Raw genomic sequence first — 27784 nt, forward strand, 5'->3', positions numbered from 1 at the left:
TAAGATCTGGGCTTAATCTTTAGGAAGAAATACGCAGCTGCCTAATCTCTTGAAGGAGCAGCACTGTAAATACATGTAGTAAGATACAGTGAACATGTGCCTCCATGTGCAAGGGATTTTTGGCTCCATCCAATCCATGCCCCAGCCCATTAATGGGAGATTCCTCTCAAAGAACCTGTCTGGTTATGAGACTTCACCGGTTTAAAAAAAAAAGAAAAAAAAAAATCCTTAACCCTAACCTGTTACTTGCAAGGTACAGTTCAGACCATTTAATGGGACAAAACTCCAGAACAGCCCATAAACCCTTAAAAATGCTTTCCAGGGGCGTCTGGGTGGCTCAGTCAGTTAGGGGTCCAACTCTTGATTTCAGCTCAGGTCATGATCTTGGGGTCGTGAGACTAAGCCCCACATCGGGCTCTGTGCTCAGCAGAGAGTCTGCTTGAGATTCTAAGAATAAATAAATCTTAAAAAAAAAAACGCTTTCCAATTACAATGTCTTTTCTAGGAAAATCAATCTCAGATCTTAATGGTTTGCAAAGCCAGGTATTTCGAAAGAAACCAGTCCTGTTACCCTGACCTCCTAGAATGGAAACTTACCTTTGGCTCCACCTCTGGCTTGGGTGGCTGGGTGGCTGAAAGTGAGAGGAAATGTACCCCTCTTCTATGGTCCCACTGGCTCCTGTGTCTTCCTCTACTACACAGTATTGTAAATGCCAACTTCCGTGCCTGTATTTCTTCTCTACACCAAATGCTCTGTGACAATAGGGACTGAGTAATGTCAGGACCTAGTCCAGTGCCTCATACCAGTCACTCAATAAGTATTTGCTAAATGAATGGAGAGAAAACCATCTAAGCCTGGGATATAATGTGGAGTAGCAAAAAACAAAGTAATCATAATTCTCAACTAGGTAACAATTATTCTTACTCTGAGTCAAAAATTCCTGGATTTTTTTCTTTGATAGGCAAAAAGGTGAGAATGGATAGTTAAGGCCTCTTCCAGGATTCTAATTCTATGTACACATATTCACAAAGCATGTTTAAAAGTGTAAGTCCATATTTTTAAATGAACATACCAGAATTCATTAAGTGCAAAATAAACATCAGTCCCTTTAAATGTAGGTACTCTGACAAGTTACTTACTCATTCAATTATGGAAACCAATTTGGAATTCCGCAGAATACTTTTTGTTTCTAATTCAAAACAAAACCAAAAAACTTTTAAAAAATTTACAAAAGCAACATATATTTATGACTATAAATAAATCAGAAATTATAAAAGGAGAAGATAACTGACCCACAATCACACTGACAAAAGCACTGCTTATTTAGCCTAGGTATAAATCTGAGTCCTCCTGGTATAAACATATCCTATATGTCTACATTTTTCTCTTTAAAACCAGGGCTATTCTACACAGGCAGCCTCTTTCTTTTACCTTAATATACCTTATGAATATCTCGCCAAATACTTTGCAAGCACAGTAATCTGTAGGGTGACAATATTAATTTATTTAACCAATGACCCACTGCTGGATATTTAGGTTATTTACCCATCTCTATTACAAAAAAAAAAAAAAAAAAGCTACATTAAATGTCCTAGTAGTCAAAATTTAGCGCACATAATTATGTTTTCAAAATTTCCAGAAGTGAATTTCTGAAACAAGGCTGTACATTTTTAACAAAGTTGATTTGTATGTAGTTGGTAGGTAGCAGATTTCCGTCCTTTTGACAGCAGATATAATCACTGAAAGGAGCCGAGAATCACTGGGGGTCGAATCTGGTGATTAAAGTGAGAGATCAGGTGAGGCAATAGTATTTTTAATCGCAAGCCTCTGCCTATTCAGCAGTGTGATTGGTTTTCACATGTGACCCAAAGTGACTCTGAAGGCAGTTGCAACAAGAATTCCAAACTGTTTTAAGCCTTGGCTCATTATCAAACTAAGCATATTACTTCCCAAAGACACAATCATGAAGGGGACGAACAGAGCTAGGTGATGAAGCTTTCTCAGGATTCACGACACTGCAGTTATGTCTCGTTCACACACATAGGAAGTCTCAACAGTTGAGTCAACCAATTCACTTTAAATAGCTGTAATGGTTCCCCTAAAACTTAAGACATTTGCAGTTTTCCCAGTGTGAGATTCTCATAAACACTTATTTACCACTCAAATGACACTTCACATATGTTACCTTTTTAATTTTCATACTACCACTAGTCATGTAGATATGACTCTCTCCATTTTACAAACAAGGAAACAGAGACTCGGAGAAGATCAGTGATTTGCCGAGGCAAAAGCTGCTAAGAGGCCCAGCCAGGAGGCCAGTAAGGATCTGTTTAACTTCACGTGCCACGTTCCTTTGCTTTTCTGATCCAGCCATGTAGCACCTCTGGGTAATTCTTAAATGTATCATTATAGGGTTGTTCAATCTTAACTACTGTGATTAAAATTTCTTAATGACTATCACCACCAGTGAATAATCCTACTCTTTATTCAACCTGGAAGTGAACTGAAGAAACTGGAGGTATTGCTTATGAATAGGCTCATTTATATTAAGAAAAACTTGCAGTTAACTACAAAAACCCATTAATTCAATTTGAATAAAGTAAATATTGATACTAGACTTTATATTTAAAGAGACTTGTCTGGCAAGTGAGTCACGTTTTAACAATAAGCATCATAAAAGGGGGAAAAATTAGAGTAGTAAGTTAAATAAAAGGCTAATAAAACTTGAAGGAAACAGCTCAGTGTTTTCTTTTAAACCCTGAAGAACACCAAATATATATAATATTGCATTAAGAGTCATTTCAAGAAAAGATTATTAACAATCTAACAGTAGAGTCCACACTAAGAATTTCAATGATATCCAACTCGAAAATGCATAGGGGAGTAAAGTTATTTTATTAAATCATGCACATCACGTGTGTTAGTGCAAATAGTTTAATCTGTACTCCAGAAATTCTATTGTACTTTATATCTTTACAAAATAGATTTAAAACAATTATTTACTTTAAAAAATGTAATTCTGAAGTTAAGCATTTCAGAACAATATTTGCAATAACCTATATACAAGAGGTACTGGGTACCACTGGCATATTAGCATTCTGTGGTGGAGTGGCTTCCTGCAACAGAAAATGATGAAATGAACTCTATGACAGCATTTTCTACAAGTCATTTGTGACTAATTCCTCCATAAATCTAGTGATCCTCCCAACAGCAAATCCCAAATAGCTTAAAATATAACCTTTAAAGTATAAACAATGACTGCCAAACATCACAAGGCAAATTATATTCTAAACTTCTATTTCAACATTTGGCTAGGCCTGTGGATTGCCACAGAACATTCAAGCCAACTCACTGACATTCCCTCCCAGTCTCCATTGACTGAAAAATTTAACTATGTGATTCTTTAGGATATTCTATGACCTAAATAAATTTTATTGACATAACTGTGGTGCCGCACAAAACCATAGCTAAACTTTCACTTCCGTGTTTTAAATTGATAACATCAAGCAGTGTTTAGGTGCTTCACTGTGCATGGAACACTATTAATCTTGGGAATAATGCTTCTCATAAACAGAACGTCCCAATTAACAACAGTAAAAAGAAAATAACCATTTGCATACCCAACCAGGAAATCTGTTGGTAGGTAACAACAGCTCACCTTGAACATGAATTAGCTTTGAAATACCATAACCAAATTAAGTCAGTAAAAGCTTATCTAAAGAGATATTAATTCTTTCTTCAATTAAACATGCTTGGAGGAAGAGATGATAGAAAAAAAAAATCATGCTTCCTAAAATGCTGTATATGAGAAAGTAACTTGGCTTTTAAAGAAAATATCTCTTTAAATACATGAGGTTTAATAAATTACATTCCAATTGACTCAACAGTTTGGTTTACTGCACTGAAATTGTAGAATTACTGTTTTTGCTCCCAGAAATACTTCAGTTTGCTCAAGAAAATACACACTCTCATGGAAAGTTTTTCAAAGTTGATGTCCTCCACATCGTCAAGTCACATTAAGGCTGAACAAGCGTGCACATATTCCCCAAATTATCACTAGAATAGAATATTTTCCAAGTGTATTTCTCCTTAAAAAAGAAAGAAAGAAAGAAAGAAAGAAAGAAAGAAAGAAAGAAAGAAAGAAAGAAAATCCACGCAAATAGTTGTCTCTAAGTCTTGTTCCCAATAGCTCAGTGGTTTTATAACAAGTAAAAATGGCGTAAATATGTAAAAAATATATATATATGTGTATATATTTCAAACTGATAGGCACTGAGCACACAGGGCCTCTCTTCCCATGTATGTATTGGTTGTTTGGTTTGGGTAGTTATCGAATCAGAAAAATGAATTATCTGGCCATTAGAATTCAGAGTAAAATACCCACAAATTTAATGTTATAAATAATTTGGTGTACCAAGAAGCCTACTTTAGGCCACCATAATATTCAGAATCTCAACATACTAATTTAAAAATTACATGAAAAATTGCAAGCAAATTATTGCTTACAGTAGAATAAAGTCACAATTTTATATCCTCTTTATAGATAGATACATTTTATATAATTTAAAGCAATGACCCTACAGCTGTATTCTTGCACTTCTGCTGTCTTAAGAGGTAAAAAGGAAGAAAATGGTTCTGTTTGTCCCCAGCATGAGTGTGATGCCAGCTTCTAAAGGGAGGACGGTGTACGGACTCAAGAAACGCTCTCATGGAGAAGCTCTGGCCAGACCTGGCACGTACAGCACGATGGCTGTCACCGCAACCAGGGCAGCCAACATGGGCATCCAGGGCCAGGGTTTCTGTGTGGAAAGAAACCAAGAGTCAATATCACATTCTTCCCTCTCTTTTCATACCTATTAACCCCTTGGTTCCAGAGAGTCCTGAATACTTAACAGAATATTAGAAAAACCTGATCTTTGCATTAGAATACATTTTAAAAAGAAAAGGAAAAAAGGTGAGAGAGTGCAGGTGTGAGGAGAGCCATTAACAACAGGAACGCTTTTAGAGGACAGTGGTGTGGAAGCCTGATACAGCTCAGGAAAGTCTTGGGTAGTTTTCAATTTTGTTACAGCTGAAACCTAATAGTGACTTCTAAGAAACCCTGTGGGCTCAGCCTGCTTTACTTACTCCAGTATCTATACAACTAAATGATGTACACGGATGCCTGGAATACATGTCTGCCTAAGATGTTTATTTCTTGATGAAAACCAGATTTGTATGTTGGGGTAGTTTTGCACAAGGAGCTGGTGAGTAAGGTGACAGAAAGAAAATGGTCTAAGCTTTGATCCTCTAATGTGAAACCACAGAAGACAAGATCAGATGGGGTTCAAGATAGGGAAGTACTGTTAGGACCCTGCCTCTTTGATAATTGTGGTAAAGACCATGTCCAATGTAGTAATGTCAATGTGATCATCTCATATGTTCTACTAACACACATGCCTGTTACAGGCAAGCATGGGTGGGCGAGTCCCTGTTAACTTTCAGAGGGCCTTATAAAATCAACCTGCTCTGGCTGATAGCTTTATTTTCACTAGTGTTCTGAGAGTCTTATTGAGAAAGCTGGCTTTTAAAGAGATATTCTGATGTTGCAGATCAAGGCTCAGAGAGATATGGGATAGGTTTATACACTCATAAGTAAATGCAAGTTGGGGCTGAGATTGTGAGCCAATGGCCTGGCCCATTATGCTAATCTCATCCTTTTTCATCTTCATAGCCACAGTGTAAATATAGGCAAAGGGTTGAAAGGAAGAAACTCAACACTATGGAAAAGAAGAGGGAGAGGAGGAGGGGAAGAAAGCTGGCTGAAAACTTCAAAGAGGCAAACGCTTCATTTCTCATTCAAATCTGATTAAACATGTAACTGGGAAGGGTACTAGTATTGCAGCAACTCTTAGTTTACTCCAGTTTGCTAAAGACAAAGACTCAGTTAAAGGCAGCTCATTAACAACTGGTTACGTTGGAATTAATTCATGGTTAGCAGTACTACAAAGGCAACAAGACAAAATGTTATGTGATTAGTTGATTGTTCAATTCATTCGTATGACACAAGACATGGCATACTAAATGAAGGGTTTGCTTCAGGTAACGAAATACCTGTGTGGTTTTGCCATGCACTATATTACAAATATGGCACAAACAGGTGACGGGGACAAACAGACAAGGACTCAACAGTAGTGCTTGTACCTTTCTCTACCACAATGGACCGAAACACCAAAACAGGAAAGCCAGGAATAGGCCGATGAATACGGCTGGGACGGGTTGTAATATGGAAGGCTAAAGAAGGGAAGGGATATTAAAATCATTTTATGCTATAAAAAAAAATCAGGTAAGATGATTTAGATCCCAGGGGGGTGGGAAGGAGGGTAGGAAGACTGAAGTAAGAGAAGTAATAGCACTCAGGTTTTGCACTGATTCAAACATTTTAAAGACATCTAATACAATCCAGAATGATGGGACTGTGGTATGTAACTACCAGTTTAAAAGGAATAGCTGGAGGCAGTGGATGATGTGGGTGTCCCTGGGACCCTAATGAAACGTAGCACTTTAAGACAGAGCAATGGCAACACTTCACCAACTGATGCTCTGCTGGACCTTACATGATTTTTGTTCCATAGCTGGAATCCATTATTTGATAATGTCTTCCCTTGGAAATGACTAAAGTTTATTTTACCCCTCCACTGAAAAACCTTTTTTTAAACCCAAATTCTCTTGCCTGAGATGGTATTGCTTTCAAGCTTAAAAATAAAATACCTTGTGATACATGCTTCCTAAACCAAGCAAGAGATCCAACACAATGTGTGATAAACATCTGATATATAAAGACAGGCAGCTGAGTCTCAGGGCTTTCAGTTATGTTACCAGAATATAATTAATTTTTAAAATTGGAAGGAGTTACTACAATGAGTTTTATTACAGAGAAAAATTTAGTACCTTAAGTCTAATACCATTGAAAAAGGAAATTCACCTTTAAGGCAAATTATTGGTATAACTATAAATAATAATAGCCAGGTTACTTTTGAAAGGCTCTAAATAGTACAGAGGGATCCATTCTGATTATGCTAGATGTCTTCACAGGTTAATTTAATAGAAGGTGGACTGAAATTCCATACTCAGAAAGATATGAATTAACACAAAAGAGAGAAGTAACCAAACCATTATGATCTGACTTCGGAAGAGTTCCATAATCTACATTTTCAAAATAAATGCAATCAATTTTGCTTAGCATAAAGGCTCCATACCCAAATTATCAACTTCTGAAGGGCTTCCACCTAAACAACAAGCCTCCATTTTCTAAAAAACTAAGACTTTCTTTAGCAAAGGACAGTTGGACACAACTCATGAGCATTCTGTGTGCAACTGTGTAATTGGACGGCCATGCAACATCACTCTTTTGTACTTGTGTGGCAAAGTTAAGCAGAGTGCTTTCCTCTGTAGGAAGTGTGTGGCTTATACCACTGCAGTGTCCAAGCCATGACAGGGATTTGAAATAAGTCAGAGCACAACCAACTACACTGAACAGCCATCAGTTAGGGCCCACAAAGGCAATGATAACCGAAACGTAGAACACAACATTTATTTAGTATAACATCTTTTTAAAGACCATCTGCCTTTCTAGTAAATGAAAAACAAACTAATAGTAAACTCAATTTATATAAAAATGTTCCAATTTCACACACACACACACACACACACACACAGCCCTACAAAAACTCAACAAATATTCCCTAATATTTATAGGAGGTCAAAAAGATAACTAAACTTTTTAGGAATATGCCATAGTGAGAACATTATTAGTATAAAATGAAAACCATTATTAAGTTTCCATTTTTTGATGCTAAGGAGTCAACATGTACTACTCTTTCTTAGGTGGGTCCCTGGTGGTACAGTGCTTCATTTCTCAGCAGGAGAAATGAAGTGCCAGACGATGGCTTGGTGACAGAACTTCAGATTCATCTGGGAAAATCTGACAGTTCTTAGGTAAATTATTTTCTTGCAAACAAGGCTCTTCCTCCAGGCAGTCCTCAGGCTCTTCTAGGGATACAGGTTAAAGGGGCAAATTCTTTTTTTTTTTTTTTTTAAGATTTTATTTATATATTCGACAGAGATAGAGACAGCCAGCGAGAGAGGGAACACAAGCAGGGGGAGTGGGAGAGGAAGAAGCAGGCTCATAGCGGAGGAGCCTGATGTGGGGCTCGATCCCAGAACGCCGGGATCATGCCCTGAGCTGAAGGCAGACGCTTAACCGCTGTGCCACCCAGGCGCCCCAAAGGGGCAAATTCTTACTCAAAGATTTGACAGCACAATGATTCCATCATGGAATTTCATAATGAAAAGCTTAGTTCATGTACTACAGGCCTTAATTTCTCAAATTAGTAATAAAGTCCTCTGAAAAATCCATTTCAGGGCTCTCACCTGCCTCTCAGTCAAAGCTAAGCCAAGTTTGCAAACACTTACATTATTTCCTTTCTCTCGGAGCAGCTTCAGGTTGTCTTTACATTGTTTGAGCTCATCTGTGATTGATTGTTTTTCCTGCTCAGTCATTTCAAACTTCAACTTCAGTTCTGAGAGTACAGTCTGTGTCTTTTCATACTAAAGGCAAAGAAAAAAGAGTGTGCAGACTCAACTTAAAATGGGTATGAAGTTATGGTTCTAGTCAGGCTAAATACCAGACCTTATTAGCCACCTGCAACACCAGAGTCAAGCCTTTTTGTTTTCAGGAGGATAAGAATCATTTGCACTAATAATAGGAAGTCTTTAATGTTAACTTTAGTCTATGTAAGAACTTTCTGGCCCTGGAGTTTAAAAAAAAAATAAGAGAAATCACCATTGTGTCATCTGTTTCTAATATAAAGGGTCACTCTTTCCATTGAGTGAGTTAGAGGAAAAATAAAATAATTTTCAAAACGAGCAAAAGAAAAGCAAGTGCAGAAAAACTCTGTAGGCTAATTAAATGGCAATGTTAGGAAGTCTGAGTTTATATCCTGGTAACCAATGTCAGCCAAGCTATTTTCGTCCTGAAGTAAGAAGTACTAACTCCCATCAGGCTTTCCTTCACACAGGCATCACTGGGTAGTAAAGTGTTCTGGAAAAATGAACTTCTAGGCAAATGATGTAAAGAAATATATCTAAGGTACTAACCACTATGATTGGGACATTTCTATTTTTCGACCTAAAACTTATAAGCATCAGTAAATAACTTTTACAAATCTGTTCCCGATAAATATTTTTCTAGAGTGAAACATGCCACTTTCTGTTCTGAAAAATTGTTCATTGAAAAATGTTCATAATTTGACATTCAGACAGACAAGCTCTCCTCTGAATACAGGTGAGGTCATGCAAGACATAGTATGGCTTGCCTCTAAGTGCCCAGGAGGCAGGAATTCTGACTGGTTCTGCTTCTAGATACTGCATCTTACATGCAAGCTGGGCTCCCAGTCAAAGAGCAAAAACTGTTCTACCGCTGGTTATGCCTCTGTCTCAGCCTCCACTCTGCCATCTCTAAAGGTTTTAGAAGGAAGAAAGAAAGACAAGGGCTGGGAATAATATGCATACACCATGGGACCAGCATACTTCAAAGGTTTCTCCTCTTTCCACCTATCTCCTAGAAATTTCTCAATAGAGGACACCTTTACGTGGTGCTTCTGAATAATGCAAATACTCTGGAGTGATTAATTAGGAGCTCATCATTATGTACTCCAAAGAGAAATACTAAGCAGGATGTAAATGTATAAAAACATTAATCAGAAGAGGTGGGGGTGGGGAGATCTCTCGAGTCAGCAGAGAGATCACCAGTAAGTGGAAAGAAAGATACGGGTATAGAGAGGGAGGTAAAATGTGAAAGGAACTCCCTGTTACCTAACAGTGTTTCCAGAACAAGTCCAGGTAGTATGCCAGACAATGAACTACAGAATAAGATTCCTGGACTTTATGACAGCTTTTTTTGTGGGGTCTGTGGACTTCCTTCCACAAGGCAGAAGGTTGCCGGCAGGCTGCCAAAGCAAATCCAGTGTACCTAGACTAGTCTCTTAGAACATAATCAGTTCTCAATGATCTGATTCTTAACAGTGACTAATAAAGGATAAGTGAAAACTGCTTTGCTGACCTAAATTCTCCTTTACTTTCCTTTTCCACTATTCTTACATCCAGCCTGCCCTTTACACCGAAGCACTTAATCATTTCTCCATTCCAGGGGCTGTGAGGCAGAGTGACAGGAAAGCAGCTCAGTCAGGAAGAGCCTACTGTTTACCTTCAGCATGTGAGCAGGATAGGAGGGGTTCTGGCCCCAGAGCAAGGTGGTGAAGCCAGACAACTTTCTTGAGTCAGTCTTTGCACCATGGACTTGTGTACTCAACGTTTTATGAATTTTTAAACTATAGATATCCCTACTAAAGTATAAAGATGCTTTTCTTAAGTCAGATATAAAGATGATATACCATTATTTTTCTCTTAATACTTGAGGATTAAAATTTACTTTCTCATGTACTTTTTTTTTTTTTTTGGTTAAATGTTCAAATACAAGTTGCCATACATATAAAATTTAATTGTTGGAACAAAAGGTCACCTTCTGCAGCCTTAGTTTCACACCTGGCTTGGATAGCATTTTTGCTCCCTCTTGCTTTCTAACTTGAAGGTGAGAAAGGAGCTCAGTTCTGATTAAGAGGAAAATACCACACAATATTACCAACACCTTTGGTTCTTCTTCATAAAAATAATCATATCTGGCTTGCTTAGCTTGTGATAGTTTAGCCTGTTACAGTGCTGAAGATACATGATACTGTGCACATTAAGCATGATTCTATGAGAGAAAGGAGAACAAAGGGGAAATGTTGAAAGAGAATATATGTGCATTAATAAAAGGTAGTAATTCATTTGCAGTGGATTACACAGATATAAGAACCTCATTAGAGAACATTTTAGTTACAGACTAGTATCCAATAGTTGACATCAGGACAAACAGAAAGAGAAGCAATTTTACATTACAAAGGAGTGTGATGACTACACATCATTTCACAATGGAAAACACTGAACAAGAAAATAGAAAAGAAACATATTGACAAGTTCACACATATTTTTAAATGTGCTGCATTTAATGCAATCCGAAGCTATCAACAATTTAGATGCTGTGACAACATGCCACTGCCATTTGTGGAAGCAGTTAAAGCATTTCTCACTGATTGCTCAGTGACCAAAAACAGGCAAACAAATAATGCAACAAAACGGCCAATGCATTCAGAGTAACATACAACAGAATCATCTTCCAACCACAGCATTCTTCCCAGATTTTGAAAGAATTATGGCATATGGACTGGAAGGACACAAAGTGCTTACAGTATTAAATACTAGGATATTTACTTTGGCACAAAATTTGTGTTCCAAATAAGTAAAATGAGATTGCTCCCAGAACACATATCCTTAGCAAGAAGACAAAAACGAACATATTACAAAATCAATATGGCCACATGTAAATAAAAAATGTTACAGGTTTTTTTTTCTTTAAGAACAAACATGAAGACAGAAGAACAATAATCATGTGCACTTTGAGGATACTACAAGGGAAAGGGAAGTGCAAAGAAAAACTGCATTGATTGAACAGATTTTCTAAAAACAATTTTAGAGAAATTTGTTATTAAAGACAAAGAGTTGTCTTCAACTTCCTTCTATGAATAACGAACCCTTCATTTAGGAGAGTCTACAACTGAGATGGGCCCTGACCAGAAGGTCAAGGTGCACCAGCCTTCTCTGTCCCCTGAGCTGGCCAGGACTCAATGCAGGGAGTAGGATAAGGTGGCAGGACTGAATGCAGCTCTCCTTGCCCTGCTGTCAACTTCAAGTTTTTGCTCAGAAAGAGGCTGGGTGGGGTCTCTACTCCGAAATCAGCCCTCACCATTTTTAACATGATTTTTTTTTTTTAAAGCCACCCAAGTCAAGGTTTTAAGCAAAATGACATGAAAAATGAGCATGCATATTTGTGAAGAAGGGGAGAAGAAGGGGGAAAAGAGGTGGGAGTGCAGGAGAAGAAAGTAAAAGGTCACAGAACATGTGTTTGGCTGGCTGGCTATGAGGTGAATTTTACATAACTTTCAGGTCAGTGTCACTGAGGGCTTTAGACAGCATTATGGTGTGGCCCCACCTTGCTTTCCAAAAGTATTCTAAGTTAAATATGATACTGTCTTTGAAAGATAAACAATGAATTGAGTAATCTGGTATACAAAGGGCTTCTCATATAGGTCAACTAACTGGTAGAGAAAAAATTTTAATATAATTTTGTATATTTATATTTTTGAGACCAAACCCTACTGATGCATTCTCTATGTATGGACCATGATACACAGCTAGAAATCACCAAGCAGAGATGCTCCAAGTATCAACTTTGTGACAGGTAATGTGACTCCTGCTTCTCTTTATTTCTAACTAGCATGAATATCTGATTTGCTTTTGGCTTTAAGTCCAACCATAATTGGGCTCATAATGTCTTTTCGCTTTACCTCTTTCTGTACATCCTTTGCTTGGTTTTCAGCCTTACTGAGAAGAGTTTTTAAATCAGCTGAATCCCGAAGATGCTGTTCTTTCAAGGATCCCACTTGATTCTCAAGCTGTTTCCTAGTCATCTGAAGGATGCTGAGATCACTGGTAAGCTCTAAACTCTGCTTCTGAGAACTGCAACATAAATATTGATAGTTATTCAATTTATACAGAAATTAGATATAGCAGGAAGTCCAATTTCTCATACATTTCACTAGGAGGGATGGAGGAAATTTCAGAGGACGAAAAACATATAAAAGAGAACAGGATATGTTCAATACATAAAAAGCATTAAAATACTAAAAAAATTGCTTGTTTAAAGCTGTGTTCTATTTTCAGATTGAAATATGCACAGAGGCTGAAATCTTAAAAGTGGAAGTAGGAGGTGACTAACTGTATATTTTGTTACATCACATTATATTAATTGTTTCATAAAAAGATTCAGTGTGGGGCTTCCCTAGGAAATCAGCACATATTTCAACTATTTTCTTATTTAAGTACTTGACAAATGGGATGGGGGACAAAAACTTAAAGCTTAGGAGCCACTGGTGGCTCAAGTAAAGATAAACCTACTCGAATGAAAACACCAAATTGGGGGAAAAGCATGACACAAAGAACCAGGAGGCGGGGTTCTAGAGCCCAGCGCTGCCACTCTTCAGTTGTGGGACACTGAGCAAGTCACTTAACTGGTGCAGTTTCCTTCTCTGAGGAAGCATTTCCTGAACTCTGTGCTAGGCACCATGTTACACAGACACAAATAACACAAGGAGAGTCTCAGTGCCCTCCACTGTCAAATAAGAAGACTGAACTCAATAATTTGAGGCTGTTCTCTGGCTTAAATTCTATAATTACTTTTGTGACTTGATGTAAAAAAATCCAATTTACACACTAGGAAAACAGCTTGATAGGCAGGAATAGAAATTCTTTGTTCAATTCCTTCTATATCACAAACAACAAAAAACAAAAGACCTACATAGTGTAGCTGTTTGAAAGGATGTGGCTCCCATCCACAATAGAAATAGCTAAAGGAGAATAAAGTTTTCAAGATGACAGTTTTATGCTTCTCAGAATGGATCATAAGACTCAGACTCAATACTGTTAACGAAGGAACTATGGAGTATAAATCCATTCTGATTGTATGGCAGGCAAATTCTTGAGGGGTGAGTGTGATGTCAGCCCAATATAGCTAAGAACTAAGTGGTATAGAAGACTCTGTAAAGAAAGACTAACTACTAAGTACTACTTAAATGCTGAGGAGGCTTGCCAAATAAAGTTAGAGTGCCACTAAACCAGAAAAGTTTAGGAAACAGAATTTGTCGTAAATAGTTTATGTGAGTTTAGGCAGACAACTCTGACTAATGATATAATATATTCCACCCTTCTGGGACCTAATATTTTAAAACTGTATGCTTCTAAGTTATAAGGCGTTTGCTGCTTTGCAACACTTCAAAAAATCTGAAGTGATTTAAAAAATAGCATTTAACAACTTGCCAGATTCTAGTTAATTACATCTCAAAAAAGAAGGATCAAGTTTAAATCTTTAAAATATCAATAATCCCAAGGCAGGAATAATTTAAGATAATCAATACTAGTAATCAAAGAACACTATTTCTTGCTTAATAGAACATCAAACTAAACGGATTCCCTAAGATTCCAAATATGAAGAATTTGAATGTCTACATCATCTTACACTCATTTTAAACCAAACAATTGCCCAAATGTGCTGTCAACACAATCAGTTGGTACATATACACTCACATGTGTATATAGTTGTGTTTGGGCCTTTATTTTGTCCTAATCAGATTTTGGAATTCTTTTTACAGAATTTTCCATGTTATAAACATGTTTACTTCTTGTTACTAATTATCTCTAAACATTTAAAAAGTAATATAAATAAATGTATGAAAAGACTGAAAAGACAGGACACAACAGATACTATTAAAACATGGTATTGTAAGAAAGTATCTTAGAGAATAAGTCAGCACACCTTGTTCCTTCAACTAGTTCTTGATTTTTAAAGATGGATAGTCTATTACAATTTTTATTGCTTATAAGCAGGTAATGAGGCTTACTATTTTCTGATGTATCTAGTCCTTTCTTTGTTTTCTCCTAAAGCTTGTTTTTATGGGAACTGACCTTGACGTTGATCACTGAGCTTCTGCTAACCCTGATGCTCTTTAGGAGTATAAACACAGGCTAACGAGACAGTAAAGAGTCCCATTTCTGGTGTACTGTGGTGAGGGAAATGGATTAATTAAGAGTTGCCTAAATAATAAACACGTACTATTTCTATATTCTGAATTAGAACATAAATAGTGTTCAAATAAAAATATGGAATGGATCAAATTTTTAAGGAAAAAATCAATTTTAAACTATACAACAAATGTTGATGGGAAAACAGGACTCCACTAAATTTGGTGGCATAAATTTATTGCATTCATTGGTTTGCTTGTAAGGTACTGGATATGAGAAAGACACAACTGGTTTTGGAGAGTTCTTGATTTTATATATTATTACTCTTTGTATAACTCTGTGAAATTCAAAAGCTGAATCTGTATCTTTCAGTGGTATAAATTCTTTATTATAGTCATCTCCTGATTACCCTTACCAGCAGAAGGAATCACTGGCGTGAAAGAAAAACAACTTACATTTGAAATTTTTATCATTTAGTTTATAGGACAAATTTAATCATAAGTATAGATCTTTGCTGTTTGTTTGTTTAGGGCCTTGGTGGGAGGTGGGGAGCTGTAGTCCACGAATGTATATTCCTGGAGTACACCAAAAGGAAAGGACACGTAGGATGATGGTGGAAGTTAAAAAAAAAACCAAAACAAAAACCTGCTGAAGTATTCAGTTAGTGTGCTTAACCTGTCAAATAGCCAAAAAGAGTCTGGATGAACATTTTGCTCCAAAAAGGTATTTAAGTATCAAATTTAAATTTAATTTAGATGAAAATTTAAGATAAAGAAATATTTTGAAGCTAAAAGAGTTCTTGCATACTTGTGCAATTCTTTTTCTTGCCGCTGCAGTTCTGATGATAACAAAACATTTTCCTTTTTTAGAGAATGGCATTCGGTTTCCAATACATTCCATTCCTTTCTCAACTTCTCTAGTTCACCTAAAATAGTCCCAAAACATATTCATTAATATAGGAACATAACTTCTATAATAATTCAAAGGATAAGGGAAATATTTCAGAGAAAAACATACTTGCCCCCCCTTAAAAACATGTAGTAAAATTTTACATGGCTATTCTTTGGTTCCTGTTTATTTTGCATCTATATCTCAGGTAAGTGCCATCACCTTGAACTTCGATATTTTCTTCCTACCTCACTTTTATAAGACAAATAATTTCAGTAATATTGAAATATAAAATTGTAAAAAAATTTCAATTTATTGTAGAACTTTCGGACCTGAACAATGTTTATAGTCCCATATAAAAACATTGCTTTATGCAACTAAACTATTATCACAGAGAAAAATAGCCCAAATGGTTATTTTGTGCAAGTTATAAAGTTATCATTGTCAAGAGTTGAGAGCTTTATGTAAAATATGCGCACTCACTTTGTAGCCTTGTTGCTTCCTCTCTCTGCTGGTCCTCACACTGCTGACATCGAAGCTGAAAACTATTTTGCAGACTCGTAATTTCTTTCTCATATTCAGACGCTGCTTTCCGCCACCGCTCAAGCTCAGCTCGCACCTTCTTAAGCTCTTCTTGTAACGAGGCAATGTCAGTGTCCCGCTCAGAGGCAGCCTTTTCTGCTGCTTGATGAAGGAGCAAAATTTCATCTCGGGCACTAAGCAGTTCATCTCGAGTGCTTGTGATTTCACTGTCCTTCTCCTCCCGGAGATTCTCAATATTGATGTGTAACCTCTGTAGTTGGGCTACAAAAAGTATATTTATTGATCCATCATTCTCTTTGACCAAAGCAATTACAAATAAAATGAACAGCCCAAATGGGATTGTAGTTACTGCACAGCCCAGGCTGTCAGAGCTGTTTGTTGCTTTTGATTAAACAGTTCAAGCAATCCATGTTAATGCAGAAAATGTCAAAATACAGAAACACAGAGTAAAAAAACCAAAGTGATCTTTTTACTTCTCCCACAGAGTGAAAGTTGCTTCTAGCATTTGTTATTTATTCTTCTAGATTTTTTATATGCATTTTATACATGTATAAAAGCAAAGACAGGACAGGATTGTAATACATATCGTGTTCTCTATCCTGCTGGTGATGAATATCTTTTAATAACAAAAAAATTACACTGTGACTTCTTTGACTAATCCTTTATTTTAAACATTTTAGGCTGTTCAGTTTTTAATTACTATAAAAAATACTGTTTATAATGCAATCCTGACTTTTTTCTTAGAGTGAATTCCTAGACATAGAATTGCTTGGTCAGATGGTACACATTAGTAAAACCTTTGATGTTCTTGATTCAATTTGCAGTTTAAATGTCAGTTCCTTAAAGAAGCTTTCTCTAATGTCTTATCTAAAAATAGCCCTCTCGTTCTCTAGCCCATTACTCTGCTTTTATCGGACACCATATTCTATATTTGCTTATGTACTGTACATCTCATGCATACTCTATCCTCAATACTAGCAGAGCCAACAACCAAGAATTACTGGTTGAATTAATGAACTGACAACATTAATGAATAATGCCTAATCAAAGAGGTGTATTTTTAACAGATCTGGTCCTGTGTCCTCAAGGATTAAACTGGAAACAATTTGTATAAAATACTTGGTTCAGAACTAGAAAAATAGTCTTGGGTACTATAACACAAGAAAACTATAGGTAGAAAAAGTTCATTAGGTAGAAAAGAATAATAATTAAAATAATTAAGAGAATTTAAGGCTGAGAAAGGGGAGGGCTGCTTCATAAATCAGCATTCAAACATATGAGGCCTTTTCAGTTTGCAGGAAGCATTGAGAGGTTAACAATTCAGAATCTGAAGACACAATGGCCAGAGATTAACAGGACCATGCACTTGTGGATAAAGTCATAAAACACACATGTTGGCACTAGAGGGCACTCAATGATGCCTAGGTAAGACCGCTTTAAGACAAAAGGCAATTCTATGTCATAGAACCTTTAGGGAAAATTGTCCACACACACTACAGAATGCAAATACAGACTGAAATCAGATTTACATAAGCTAAGGGATAAAGGCATTAAATTATAAGAGTTTAAAGAATTTTCTCTTCAAAAAGACATACAATCTACCCCAGAAATTCTAACTTGGGGGCGCCTGGGTGGCACAGTGGTTAAGCATCTGCCTTTGGCTCAGGGCGTGATCCTGGCATTATGGGATCGAGCCCCACATCAGGCTCTTCTGCTATGAGCCTGCTTCTTCCTCTCCCACTCCCCCTGCTTGTGTTCCCTCTCTCGCTGGCTGTCTCTATCTCTGTCAAATAAATAAATAAAATCTTAAAAAAAAAAAAAAAAGAAATTCTAACTTGACCATAATAAAATTTACATTTTAAAATAACTCAAATGTCCCTCGGGGCAGCTGGGTGGCTCAGTTGGTTAAGTGTCTGACTCTTGATTTTGGCTCAGGTCATGATCCCAGGGTCATGAGAACAAGCCCTGTGTCGAGCTCCATGTGGGGCATGGAGCCTGCTTAATGTTCTCTCTCTTCCCTTCCCTCTATCCCTCCCACTCCTAGGCTTGCTTGCACTCCTTTCCTCCCTCTCTCTCTCTTAAAAATAAATACATAAATAACTCAAATGTCCCACTCAAAAATAAGAAAGAAAACCCAAAAGACTGCTTTTTCTCTGGGATATTTTAGGGCAAATATCATACGCCTCATACAATGACTCCCCATTTTTTCTGAACTGAGATTGTCTATTTAATTTCTTCTCACCCTACATCTCAAACTAAAATTTTAAAATACCATTACTTCTCTCTTTGACAATGAAGACAAATTAATTTTGCTTTAGGAATTTTACAATAGCATGGGAAAGAAAAATCTCCCCTAGGGTTCCCACAATTCGAGCCTAACAGTACCAGAACTGTTATTTGAAGTAAACCCTTGGCAAGCAGCAAGGATATTTCTGGTCTTTTCTGCAATAAACCTGTGATCGTTCACACAAAGAGATAGCAAAATGGTGGGCATGAAGATCTGCCTTTACCAATGAAGGCACTGCAGGGATCATTATTTTATTCCATGTGATATATAATTTTTGTTGCAATGCAAGTATGTTTTTTTTTTTTTAAAGCTTTATTTATTTGAGAGAGAGAACAAGTGGGAGGGATAGAGGGAGGGAGAAAGAATCTCAAGCGGACTCTGTGACAAGAGCAGAGCCCAACATGGGGCTTGAACTCATGACCCTGAGATCAGGACCTAAGCTGAAACCAAGAGTCAGACGTTTAGCTGACTGCACCACCCAGGTGCCCCTCAATGCAATATGTTATGAGCATTAGCAATAATGTCACCAAGCTAAAAGTGCTGATGCACAGAGTAGCTCAAATTGATATCCTGTCCAAAGACCCCCTCTGTAGTAACTCGCTATATAACCCAGAGAGTGACAGTCTTACCAAACCCATGTCTTCACCCATGCTCTTCCCACTCCCAGTATCCACTAGTAGAATACTAGGGAATCATGTTTAAAACAAAACAAAACCGAACAAAACAAAACAAAACAAAAAGGCCACCAAGAGCCTAGTTATAGTCTCAGATTCTAGGGACAAACCAAAGACAAGAAAAATGGGAACTCTCTAAACCCTTACTTTCCATTCCTTTTGAATCACTACAAACAATAATAATCCCAAATAGCCCTGGGGTGGTGTTCCATACCTTGAAGAACCTGTATTTGTTTACTGGATTCCTCAACTTGATTTCGATAGGCTTTTCTTTCTTCTTCCAAAAGAGCTAAAAATAAAACACAGTATATCTAATTTTGTGAGTTAATGGAAATATTCAGAATTGAGCAGCTGGAAATTTCTAAGAAATTCTCACCTAAAGATTATTGAAGGAAACAAAAGCTAAGCAGCAAGTATTATCAGTATTAGCAGTTAGACAGTTTAAAGATTTTAGGAGCACAAAACAGTAGTAAGTAATACATCTATTAAATCGAGTAGCAGAGTTTTCTAGACCTTACATCACCAAAATTATATGTACTCTTCTTAACATGAGGAGCATTCTTGATAGTTGTTAATCAGCATTTTGAGCTTAAATTTTAAAAACAGACTTAAAACACTCATGTTTACTGCCAAGTACATAGTGAACTAACAGAAAGTTCCCAGTTCCTGCTGGGGATTTGAATCTTCCTCCTGATCAGGAAGGTCATCATAGAGAACATGAGGACTCCATAGGCTATTTATCTTCTCCTTGTTCTAAGACTTTCTATGGTACCAAGTGACTGCAACTAGGTAGTTACTGTGAATGATATGGAAATGTAAGCTCTCGGGAATAAATACCACCAACTCCACTGGCCTGTGACACTATGGATAAATAAACAACTAGAAAAGAAAGTGGTTGGGAAACTGCAAGATTCTATACCTTTACCTTGCCTGGTTGTTCCCATTTACTGAAGAAGGCACTATAAAATCACAGGGAATATAAATTTCCCTCATCTTCTACTGAGGAGCCAACACTAAGTGTAAATAAAACTTAGAAATTGAAATATGTTGTTTTTTCCTTCCTCTTCTAATATGTAATTAACTGTTAAGATCTTTCATTGGTACAGGTCCTTCTTAATCTTCACTCACATCAACAACATGACGGAAGCAGAGCAACTGTAACTCTCCCCGCTTTATTGATCTGAAACCTATGTTCCGAGAGGGTAAGTGAATGTCCCAAGATCACATAGTTAATAAAGTTGTGGATCTGGAACAAGATACTATGCCTCTGGACTCAGTTATATCACATTGTTTCCACATCCCCTAAAGAATCAATGTAATCTTGATCTCACCTTGAAGTTCAAAGCATTTTTGTTTACTTGCTCTAGCTAGTTCCTGGGCTTCAATCAATTCCTTGCGAAGATGCTGAATTTCTTGTTTTGCCTCAATTTCTGACTGTGCACCCTGCAAGTCATCTGACAAAAATATGTTCATTGTAAAAGCAAGAGTTAGTATCACACTATAATCTCTACAACCAAATATTAGCCATCTCTTTCATGTTTAGACATGCATAAAGAACACAGCACAACTAAGTTAAATAAAATTAAGAAGCAAATTGTATTAAGCATTTTAGTCATTTTACCTTGGAGAAAGAACACAAGTACAGTTAAATATATATTAGTAATTCATGGCAATGGTATTATAAAATATATATTAATATATACTAAATTATACATTTCACTATGTAGAGCTTATGTAAGCCTTGACATTCAGTAAAATGGGCATATACCATTCTTCATCAATTTTGAAATCACTTGATAACAAGTCAGAAAAATTTCACTTGGAACTTAATGAAATGGAAAAACAAAAACAAACTTTTCTTCAAGAAAAAGTATTTTAGCATTATTTTCCCAGTTGTGGAGAACAAAATAAAAACCAGGCTGAAATCTCCACCATGCTCACTTTGTCATCAGTATTTCCCCAACACTAAACACATAACAAATATTTGCTGAGTTATTAAATGATGTAACCCAAATAATTTTATCAAAATAAATTAGATCCAACATTGCATCTCAAATATACCCCCTCCCCTAATGTCCTTCTTTCCTCTCTTGCAACTCTCCTCATCTTCCACTGTATTAAAATCTTCTGCTATTGAACACTGCCTGAAATAAATATATCATCAGTTAGACCATATTCTTCTAGTGCATTCTATTTGACTATCACTTTGGTTTACAAGTAGCTCAGGCATAACAACCTTATTACAAAAGAGCTAAGAGGGACACCTGGCTGGCTCAGTTGGTAGGGCATGTGACTCTTGATCTTGGGATTGTAAATTCAATCCCCATGCTGGGTATAGAGATTACTTAAAAATAAAATCTCTGGGGTGCCTGAATGGCACAATCGGTTAAGCGTCCAACTCTTTATTTTCGCTTAGGTTGTGATCTCAGGGTTGTGAGATTGAGCCCTAAGGCAGGCTCCAGGCTCAGTGAGGAGTCTGCTTGAGAGTCTCTCCCTCTTCTTCTCCTTCTCCCTCTGCCCCTCCCCCATTTGTGCTCTCTCTCTCTCTCTCTCTCTTTCTCTCAACTAAATAAATAAAATCTTAAAAAAATAAAAATAAAATCTTTTTTTTTTTAAAGCTAAGAATAAGATTTCACAATATGATCACAGCAGGTCTTAGATGTACTTACACATATTTTCATACTCAGACTATATCCAACTTTTTCCTGCAGGGAAAAGGAAATTTGACTCTGGTTTCACCTATTCTATTCAACCTATCAATTCTTCCTTTACAAGGTCTCTTGATAAGGGGGGGAGGCATGTAAAGAGAGAGAGAGAGATTTTCCAGTGGCAGGAGCACTGTCACAGTAACAACAAAACTTCTCTTCCAACACCACACACTGGAGTCTGCACCTAGCTGCCCACCTCTGGATTTGTCATTATGTAGGACAATGTTCTTATTATCAGGAGTATTTAGGAGGTAAGTGTCATGATGCCTACATCTTATTTCCAAGCAGTTTAACAAACAAAACAAAACAAAACAAAACAAAAAAAACCATACATAACATCCTTCAATAGGTAATTTCTTAGTTGTATGTTTGTGTTTTTTTTAACCTTGGCACTTTTGACAGTTGGGGCTGAATAATTCTTTGTTCTGGGGGCTGTCCTGTAGACTGTAGCATGTTTAGAAGTTTCCCTGGTCCCTACCCACTAAATGCCAGCAGCCTTCCCTCTGGGTTATAACAACCAAAATGTGTCCATATATTGCCAAATGTCCCTTTGGGGGTAAAACTGCTCCTTGTTGAGAACTACTGTTCCAGGCTAATAATTTGATAACAAAGAAAAAACAAATCTATATGTAGACTTCTTTTCCACAGAAGGACTGGTTAGTAACTCTGAAACTGCTTTTTGTGTATTCTAAAAGTGATCAAATAAATAAATATATTGTAGATAAAGAAAGCCAGGTTTCTTACTGTTGGAGAACAGAATTAATGATATGGAAATAGGGAAGACAGAATTAATCCTGTGGTGTACGGTAGGATTAGAGTATGAACTGTAATAGATCTGAATGTATAGACAAATGCAGATGTAGAAATAAATACAGGTATGTGAAACTCTGTAGATAGATACACACATATGTATGGGCATAAGTACATGCATACATCTATTTCTTAACTGTCTATGAGTGGGCCTAGAAACAATAAGCACACCAAATACTCGGATCTTGGTTTCTAAATACTATTCTCCACTAAAAAAGAACTAGAGCTCTTTGGAGAAATTGTTGATTTCAGTGCTAAGGGTGGGAAAGTACAAAATGAGTGCAGAACATCTTTTGTGTTAGAAAGTAACAAAGGGCTCAAAGAAAGACTGGTTCATGTTGAAAAGATACAAGGGGCTCCCACTGGCCAAACATGGGAGAATGTGAGAATCAAAAGAAAATAATGATAATGAAAGGTTATAATCCACTGAATAACACATAAATCCATGAATTCACAATAATATAGATAAAGGAAAGGAAGGAAAGAATGAAGGAAGGAAATGAGGGAAGGAAGGGACAAGAAAACTCCTCCTTATGATAGAAAGCCAGCTAACAAATGCAGAAAGAACGATAGAATTAGGAAATCACTATTTGACATCTATTATAATATATAACTGATTCAGGCAAGAATCCTCAGTAGATGCTAACACTAAGTAGATAAAAGTTGAGGAGTAACAGGATATTTATACAGAGTTAACATCACCAGTGACAGAACAATTCAACATCAGTTGCCTCCTGATCTGATGTCCAATATTATTACTGAGGGACATTTTACAAAGTAACTGTGCTCTTCAAAAATGTTAATATCTGATAAACAAAGAACTGAGAAATTGCTCCGGATGAAAGGAGACCAAAGACATATGACAAGTGAATACACTATGACTCAAGATTTTCTTTCATAATGACATTAGTTTTCTTTTATAAAAGACATTACTGAGAAAACTGACAAGATGTGAATAAGGTCTGTGGATGTGATAATGTAATACATCATTGTTACTTTCCTAACTGTGAGAGTTGTATGGTGGCTATGTAAGAGAAACAGAAAATATACACTTACGTATTTAGGAATAAAGGTTATCGGGTCTGTAATTTATTCTCAATGGCTCAGGGAGAGAGAGGAAGGTACACGGAGGAGGGAGAGGGATAAATCAAATTCTGTAAAATGGTAACAGCAAATGGAGTGAAAGGTTAACATTTGGAGACTGGATGAAGAGTATATGGGATTCTTTGTTCTATTCTTGCAACTTTAAGTCTGAAATTGTATCAAAATAAAAAGTTAAAAGAAAAATTTCTACATATATACACATATAAATAAAGAAAATATGGCAAACACTAATGACTGTTGAATCTATGTGGTGGCCATATATGAGTGTTTTTGGTACTCTTCAACTTTTCTTGTGTTTGAAATTTTTCATAATTAAAAAAGGTCTCTTGAAATTACCAATCCCAACGTTACAATCTTAGAATAAGCCCTAATCATTGCTTTTCTAAATTCTTGCCCTTAACTTAGCCTGACCCTCTGCATTCTATCCTATATTGGAATACTAAAGCAATTCTCTTACTTAGATGAAGAAGTGATCTAAATGAGCACTGGGTGTTATATGCAACTGATGAATTACCGAATACTACATCTGAAACTATATATTGGCTAACTGAATTAAAAAAAAGAACCTATTTTGACTCCCTCTTATAACAAATGCAGAAATCTTTATCTGACTTTTTAAAGTTCTCCATAATCCAGTCATTACTTATTTTCCATTACTCCCTAATATACTCAATTCCTATTAGTCTCCTTAGTAGTTCTGTAGTAGTCACGAGACTACTTTCCTCATGTACCTTTGCTCATGCCATCTCCTTTACTCCCCCAAGCCTGACCATTCTTTAAAGCCCAGGCTGAATGAGGTCTTTGCATCTAATCCCCTGACTGCATCTAACTCCCAGCACACATTGGTCTCTTGCCTGATTTTTGAGCTTGACAGTCAAACCCAAGCAAACCAGTAAGCTCTTTGCAAGTTCTCTAACTGTTCAATAGCATTTAGCTTCATTTTTAAAAGGAGCATGAATCCATAGAGATACACAGAATTTTGGAAAAGACCTACTCCTTCATTTGACAAATGAGGAAATAAAGGTCCAGAGATCTGAAATGGCTTACACATCTGGAAAGGGGTAGAGATAGGACTAGAATTCTCACTCTAGCCCAACTCTTTCCCATAAATCATAGTAACTTCTTAGTTATATGATAGAAATTAGTTTTAATTAGTATGCTTTCCTAACAACTAACTCTTACTTCTCTAGAAATAAGAGGATTCCTGTCGTTGATTTCTTCTTAGTAACAAATGTTAAATGCATATGCTTTACGCTTATGTTCCATACTACCTGGGACATACTGTACTCCATCTAATACAATGGTAGACATACAGTGAGCACTTAACTGATTAATATACAAGATAACCAAAGATTTGCATTTAAATGTGTAGATTAAAAAAATAAACATAATAATCATAAATGAATTAATACAATTACTAGAGAACTATTTCATTTTGAAGAAGGGGATCCTTTTTATAAATGAAGAATCATATATAATCCACCTTTAAGGTCTATGAAAGCAGACAGTTCTTGTCTGCAGCATAACAATTCCCTTGATCAGTGATGCTGTGAAGCAAAACTAATACTTGCTTTTTAAACTAAAAACAATGGAACAGATTTTATGGTAAGTAATTATATTTCAGGAAACAAAATATAATCTAGGCATTAATAAACTGTGCTAACATAGAGATTTACTATTTGCAAATTAGTTCTTTATATATAATATATATATATAATAAAAAGGATCAGCATTTTAATTAGAGCAGATAAGATGTCATAATGGACACGTACAAACTCTATACAGTGTTTGATCATAGAAGTGAAGATACTGAACAAAAATCTTTACAAATTAAATTTAATACACACAATGACCATGCAAACTAATCAAGTAGTGTGCAGATTCTCTTTTCAGAAAACCAAGTGCTAATTTTTTTTAAAGGATTTTATTTATTTGAGATAGAGTGAGAGTGAGAGACAGAGATAGTACAAGCAGCAGAGCAGCAGGCAGAGGAAGAAGCCCGTTCTCCACTGAGCAGGGAGCCTGACGCAGGGCTCGATCCCAGGACTCCACGATCATAACCTGAGCTGAAGGCAGATGCTTAACCAACTGAGCCACTCAGGCACCCCCCAAATGCTAAGTCTTTTTGTGCTAAGGTTGACCAAGGGCACATTGTATTTCATATGGTTATGTGGGAAAATGCATTAGTTTACTATGGCTTGGGTCTACTCTCATGGTGCTGACTTTTGTCATGGAAAGGGATTCTCTGTATCAATCTACTTCACAATCTTGTGAAAAGTGCTGTGATGAGTACTGGTGGAAAGTGTTTAGATGAAGATAAGTGAAAGCCTTTCTGAGCCAAATCCATTTTATTTAGATGTGTAAGTCAAACAGAAATAAATGTTTTTTAGGAACCATGATGAGGTGTTAAGATTAACAGAATCTGTTCTCTCCCTAACATAAATGATGTATCCTTAGAACTGCCTGGTGTACACAGTCTGGGCCACAGGCCAGCTTTTCTCAGAATAAAGCTAAATTCTGTAAAGAGATCCATGCCATACAAGAACCCACTAAATGAACCAGCCCTGGCACACAGAATACCTACAAGATATCCTAAATAAAATTTTGTGTCACTACTTCTTCAGAAAAGTGACTGGAGGTTTAACTTAAATTCTGACCTTTGCTCTAAACACGGTTGAGATACTCTGAACCACTTGGGAAAGGGCCGAATCAAAGCACTTCTTCCTGTTTTATTTTGCACATGCATGTTTGCCGAAGGTTGTTGCAGCCATGTTTGCTACCTCATCAACTAATAGAAGTGATCAGTCTGAGGGCATGTGATGTGATCAGCACTGGGTGTTATATGCAACTGATGAATTACTGAACTCTACATCTGAAACTAATGACGAACTATATGTTGGCTAATTGAATTGAATGGAATTATTATTATTTTTTAAATAAGTGATCTGAGGCAGCTGGCCAGGTGGGTGCACCCTCTTTCTACTATGACCACTCCTCCTTTTGGAAGGTCTGATGAGAAAAACCATCACAGAGGGGAAGGACCATTTTTCCCTCATAGGTATGTGCAGCCATGTGAGACAGTCCTAGGTGGCATTTTTAACTACGAATTTAACTGTGAATTTAACTTTGGCAGCAGCCTTTAACTGTCGATTTCCACCCATTTGCCATCCCTTCAGCCAGGTTCTTCACAACTGGTTCTTTTGTTGGCTCCTCTGTCCACCCCACTGTCCTTTTCTTTCTCCATAAATTCCCCCTGCTATTATGGTCACCCTTATGCACAGAATTCCCAAACATGTTACTGCCTTCTGTCTGACCAAGTCTTATCTTTCATCACATTTGTCCCACACAGTCTTTGCTCTATCACACTTGTGTTCCTGTACACTTCCTCACTGACAGATGCTATTCTGACTTTAAACATTATTACTACTTGTAAATGTAAATAGTATTTTAAAGAAATGCATGGCTCCCCTTCCCTTCTTGGCATATTCTCACTTACCTTTAACTATCCCATTTGGGAAGCCATCCTGACTACTGCTCTATCCCATCCCTGCCCCTAGCCAGGAAGTTATCTGTGCTGTCCAAAGTTTCTATCACACCCATTAAAACACTTACTACACTATCCACATATCTTTTTTCCTCTAGAAGACTGCAGTCTCCTCCTGTGTCTTATCTCTGTATTTCCTGGGTCAATAAAAGTCTCAGAAATAAATGAAAATGACTTTCTAGTCCTACTTCCTATCTTGCACTTCCAACTGCATCTCTGGTCCCTCGGATGACAATACAAAGCCGGGACACCTTTGAATGTGAAAGGAAGCACTTTTAATAATTGTGCTGGGACAATGGACATAAATGGTTCCAGGCAAAGCAGAACCTATTGTTAAGTCATCCTTCCTGTTCAAGACTGCTTCAAACTTAAACCATCACTTTCCCCACCAGGACACCCATACTTCCAGAAATACTATTTTTGTCAATAGCACTACCATTCTTTCAGTAACTCCGCATCAAATGCTGGAATTATATCTAACTTCCATTTATCTCTCATATTCAGTTCCTT

At 36.8% G+C, this 27784-nt stretch overlaps 1 protein-coding gene across 40 annotated transcripts in view; it reads right to left on the reverse strand.

The window, feature by feature from the left end:
• Nucleotides 1-2877: 2877 nt before the first annotated feature.
• Nucleotides 2878-27784, reverse strand: part of SLMAP (sarcolemma associated protein) — a 142775-nt gene continuing 117868 nt past the window's right edge. For 21 of the 40 annotated variants that reach the window (XM_045807435.2, XM_045807426.2, XM_045807430.2 and 18 more), the window contains 7 exons: nucleotides 20440-20562; nucleotides 19323-19397; nucleotides 16088-16408; nucleotides 15524-15641; nucleotides 12487-12658; nucleotides 8456-8590; nucleotides 2878-4800 (listed from right to left, as the gene is read on the reverse strand). In XM_045807435.2, coding sequence (XP_045663391.1) covers nucleotides 4708-4800; nucleotides 8456-8590; nucleotides 12487-12658; nucleotides 15524-15641; nucleotides 16088-16408; nucleotides 19323-19397; nucleotides 20440-20562 — 1037 coding nt within the window. In that variant the 3' untranslated portion in view covers nucleotides 2878-4707. Of the gene's footprint in view, nucleotides 4801-6184; nucleotides 6275-8455; nucleotides 8591-12486; nucleotides 12659-15523; nucleotides 15642-16087; nucleotides 16409-19322; nucleotides 19398-20439; nucleotides 20563-27784 lie in introns of all 40 variants that reach the window. The other 19 variants (XM_045807436.2, XM_045807429.2, XM_045807423.2 and 16 more) reach the window with 3 other exon arrangements.

Source organism: Ursus americanus, chromosome 14 (assembly GCF_024610735.1).
Source record: "Ursus americanus isolate L20-20 chromosome 14, mUrsAme1.1.p, whole genome shotgun sequence".
Classification (NCBI taxonomy): Eukaryota; Metazoa; Chordata; class Mammalia; order Carnivora; family Ursidae; genus Ursus; species Ursus americanus.